The following is a 4651-nucleotide window of genomic DNA, read 5'->3' on the forward strand; positions in this document are numbered from 1 at the left end:
AATAAAGGATCATACCAAAATATTTAACAAGTAGCCCACGGTTACTACACACCCACTGGGTTCGAATCCCCGTCACACCAAAATGCTCGCTCTTTCAGCCGTGGGGGCGTTATAAAGTGACGGTCAATCCCGCTATTCGTTGGTAAAAGAGTAGCCCAAGAGTTGGGGGTGGGTGTTGATGACTAGCTGCCTTTCCTCTAGTTTTACACTGCTAAATTAGGGACGGCTAGCGCAGATAGCTATCGTTTAGCTTTGCACGAAATTCATAACAAACAAACAAACTAAACACCCCTGTTCTTCCCTTTCTTTTGAATAAAGAATCATACCAAAATATTCAACAAGTAGCCCAAGGTTATTAAAACACCTCACTTATTACCTAACTTTTGAATAAAGAATCCTACTAAAATATTCAAAAAGTAGCCCAGAGGTACTAAAACACTCCCTGTTCTTCATTACTCTTTATATAAATAATCCTATTAAAATATTCAACAAGTAGCTCAGAGTTACTAAAACACACCCTTTTCTTCCCTTTCTTTTGAATAAAGGATCCTACCAAAATATTCAAGAAGTAGCCCACTGTTATTAAAGCACCGCCTGTTCTTCCCTACCTTTTGAATAAATAATCCTATTAAAATAATCAACAAATAGACCAGGGTTACTCAAACAGCCCTGTTCTTTACTTTCTTTTGAATAAAGGATCCCACCAAAATATTCAAGAAGTAGCCCACTGTTACTAAAGCACCTCAGTTATTCCATAACTTTTGAATAAAGAATCCTCCTAAAATATTCAAAAAGTAGCCCAGAGGTACTAAAACACCCCCTGTTCTTCCCTTTCTTTTGAATAAAGGATCTTACCAAAGTATTCAACAAGTAGCCCAGGGTTACTAAAACACTCCTTGTTCTTCCCTACCCTTTGAATAAATAATCCTATTAAAATATTCAACAAGTAGCTCAGGGTTACTAAAACACCCCTATTCTTCCCTTAGTTTTGAATAAAGGATCCTACTAAAATATTCATCAAGTAGCCCAGAGTTGCTAAAATTTCCCCAGTTCTTCTCTACCTTTTGAATAAAGAATCCTACTAAAATACTCAACACGTAGCCCAGGGTTACTATAACACTCCTGTTCTTCCCTACATTTTGAATAAAGGATCCTACCAAAATATTCAACAAGTAGCTCAGGGTTACTAAAACACTCCCTGTTCTTCCATTTCTTTGGAATAAAGGATCCTACCAAAATATTTAATAAGTAGCCCAGGGTTACTAAAACATCTCCTGTTCTTCCTTTTCTTTTGAATAAAAGATCCTACCAAAACATTGAACAAGTAGCCCCAGGTTACTAAAACACCTCTTGTTCTTCCCTTTCTTTTGGATAAAGGATTTTACTAAAATATTCAAAAAGGAGCCCAGGGTTACTAAACCACTCCCTGTTCTTCCCTACTTTTTGAATAAAGAATCCTAGTAAAATATTCAACAAGTAGCCCACAGTTACCTAAACACCCTTGTTCTACTTTAACTTTTGAATAAAGAACCCTACTAATTTATTCAACAAGTAGCCCACGGTTACTAAAACACCCCCTGTTCTTCCCTACCTTTTGAATAAAGAATCCTACTAATATATTGAACAAATAGCCCAGGGTTACTAAATCACCCTTGTTCTTATTTACCTTCTGAATAAAGAATCCTTCTAAAACATTGAACAAGTAGCCCCGGGTTCCAAAATCACCCCCATTTCTTCCCTACCTTGTTAATAAAGGATTCTACCAAAATATTCAAAAAGTAGACCAGGGTCCCTAAAACACCCCCTGTTCTTTCCTACCTTATGAATAAAGGATCCTACCATAATATTCAACAAGTAGCCCCGGGTTACAAAATCATTCCATTTTTTCTCTACCTTTTGAATAAAGGATCCTACTAAAATATTCAATAAATAGCTCAGAAGTACTAAAACTCCCCCTGTTCTTTCCTTTTTTTTGAATAAAGGATCCTACCAAAATATTCAACAAGTAGCCCAGGGTTACTAAAACACTCCTTGTTCTTCCCAACCCTTTGAATAAATAATCCTATTAAAATATTCAACAAGTAGCTCAGGGTTACTAAAATACCCCTATTCTTCCCTTGGTTTTGAATAAAGGATCCTACTAAAATATTCATCAAGTAGCCCAAGGTTGCTAAACCTTCCCCAGTTCTTCCCTACCTTTTGAATAAAGAATCCTACTAAAATATTCAACACGTAGCCCAGGGTTACTAAAGCACCGCCTGTTCTTCCCTACATTTTGAATAAAAAATCCTATAAAATTTTCAACAAGTAGCCCAAGGTTACTAAAACACCCCTGTTCTTCCGTTTCATTTGAATAAAGGATCCTACCAAAATATTCAACAAGTAGCTCAGGGTTACTAAAATACCCCTATTCTTCCCTTGGTTTTGAATAAAGGATCCTACTAAAATATTCATCAAGTAGCCCAGGGTTGCTAAACCTTCCCCAGTTCTTCCCTACCTTTTGAATAAAGAATCTTACTAAAATATTCAACACGTAGCCCAGGGTTACTAAAACACCCCCTGTTCTTCCCTACCTTTTGAATTAAGAATCCTACTAAAATATTCATCAAGTAGTCCAGGGTTACTAAAACTTCCCCAGTTCTTCCCTATCTTCTGAATAAAGGATCCGACCAAAACATTGAACAAGTTGTCCCGAGTTACAAAATCACCCCATTTCTTCCCTACCTATTGAATTAAGAATCCTATTAAAATATTGAACAAGTAGCTTAGGGATACAAAAACACCCCTGTTCTTCCCTACCTTTTGAATAAAGAATCCTACTAAATTATTCAACAAGTAGCCCACGGTTACTAAAACACCCCCCATTTCTTCCCTACCTGTTGAATAAATTATCACACCAAACTATTCAAGAAGTATAACAGGGTTAGAAAATCACCCCCATTTCTTTCCTAGTTTTTGAATAAAGGACCCTACCAAAATAGTTAACAAGTAGATCAGGGTTACTAAAACACCCCCTGTTCTTCCCAACTCTTTCAATAAAGGATCCTACCAAAATATTCAACAAGTAGCCCAGGGTTACTAAAACACCCCTTGTTCTTCCCTTTCTTTTGAATAATGAATCCTACTAAAATATTCAACAAGTAGCCCATGGTTACTAAAACATCCATGTTCTTCCCTTTCTTTTGAATAAAGAACCCTACCAAAATATTGAACAAGTATCCCAGGGTTATAAAAACACCCCCTGTTATTCCCTATCTTTTGAATAAAGGATCTTACCAAAATATAGAGGTGAGTCCTGCTTTTTGACGTTGTCGTCCAAATAAGGTGTTCCCACGGAGTAAAAAGCAATAGCTCCGAAACCTTGCAGAAAATTACCTACAAATAAGAGAACAATAGCAGGAATAGTGGAGGACACTAGTGACATGGTGCATACTTCTTGGGATCCCTTTACTGTACAAAACTGTGTTGGAGGTTCGGCAAGAAAATCAGAAGTCCTTGATTGAAGATGAGTTCCAGGGCCAAACAACATATAAGGCAAGGCGCAAATAAAGCAGCTGAGAGACGATAGCAGCATACCGGCAGCTAACCATCTTGGTCTATGTCCAGAACCACCATAAAATCCAACTAGTGCACCTGTGATGATTGGACTGATGTTATCGGCGATCAGGAGAATTCCGGTGATCTTACTTTTAAAAGTGAAACGTTTTTCGATTGTTGACAGAATGCCCGCGAAGTAAGTAATGTAAGCCCCTTGAGTTAGACTGACGAAACTAAAAATAAGTAGATAGGCCTTGGGGCTAGCGAAACGCTGAAGCCAATGGGGTTTACAGGTTCCGAGGCCGCACAAAGTCTCGTCTACGTCTGTAACAGAAAAATCTTCTGGGCTTAACGACAACCGTTTATCACCAGAGGACGCACCGGAGAATTTTACCTCCACTTTTGACATAGCTCCTAAGTTTGCTTTGTTTTACAGAATGAACAGATTAAATTTTACAGTAAGATAATGTTTCAACGACTGTTCTAAAGAATCATTTATGATTTAAGATAAAACAGAAATCAACCAACAAGTTTTCTTTCAGTCATGAGAACCATGTCCTTAATTCAGCTACGTGCTCCAGTGTAAGATGTTTGACAACTTACTCTCGGGAAGTGCCTATCTAACTAATAAAATATAACAGCAGATTGCACGTGCAACGGATACGTCCCCTCTACTGATCATCACTTGTTCAGACCGCTTAGTAGGGACCTTTTACACAATAAGAGAAACCAAATACTGTGAAATAGAAAACAATTTGCGTGTTGTAAGAAATAGTCTGTATAGACTAATAAAGTCTGAATGTGTAGTGAAAGAAACCTTATTATAAAAGAGCAACGTTTCGACAAGTTTGTACATTTGTAATAAACCCATTAAATCGGTCGTAATCAAACCTGAATAAGTCTCTAGATACATTTCTCACATTAAGAGAAATCCAACACTCTAAAATAGAAGACATCTTGGGCTTATGAGAAATAGTCTGTGAAGAAGTTATACAAGCTAATAGTAATTTAATGCTCTGAAATAGAAGAAATTTGGGGAATTCGTAGCCCTGTTTTACTGAAATTTAAATAAACTCGCTTTAGTTGCACGTCCATTGAAGGCTGCTATACGTCA

At 37.2% G+C, this 4651-nt stretch overlaps 1 protein-coding gene across 1 annotated transcript in view; it reads right to left on the reverse strand.

Moving 5' to 3' along the window:
• LOC106478780 (solute carrier organic anion transporter family member 4C1-like) overlaps positions 1-4174 on the reverse strand; it is a 34742-nt gene extending 30568 nt beyond the window's left edge. Inside the window, exon 1 of the mRNA XM_022382444.1 lies at positions 3277-4174. Coding sequence (XP_022238152.1) covers positions 3277-3946 — 670 coding nt within the window. The 5' untranslated portion in view covers positions 3947-4174. The remainder of the gene's footprint in view (positions 1-3276) is intronic.
• Between the last annotated feature and the right edge of the window lie 477 nt (positions 4175-4651).

This window comes from Limulus polyphemus, unplaced genomic scaffold (assembly GCF_000517525.1).
Source record: "Limulus polyphemus unplaced genomic scaffold, Limulus_polyphemus-2.1.2 Scaffold249, whole genome shotgun sequence".
NCBI lineage: Eukaryota > Metazoa > Arthropoda > Merostomata > Xiphosura > Limulidae > Limulus > Limulus polyphemus.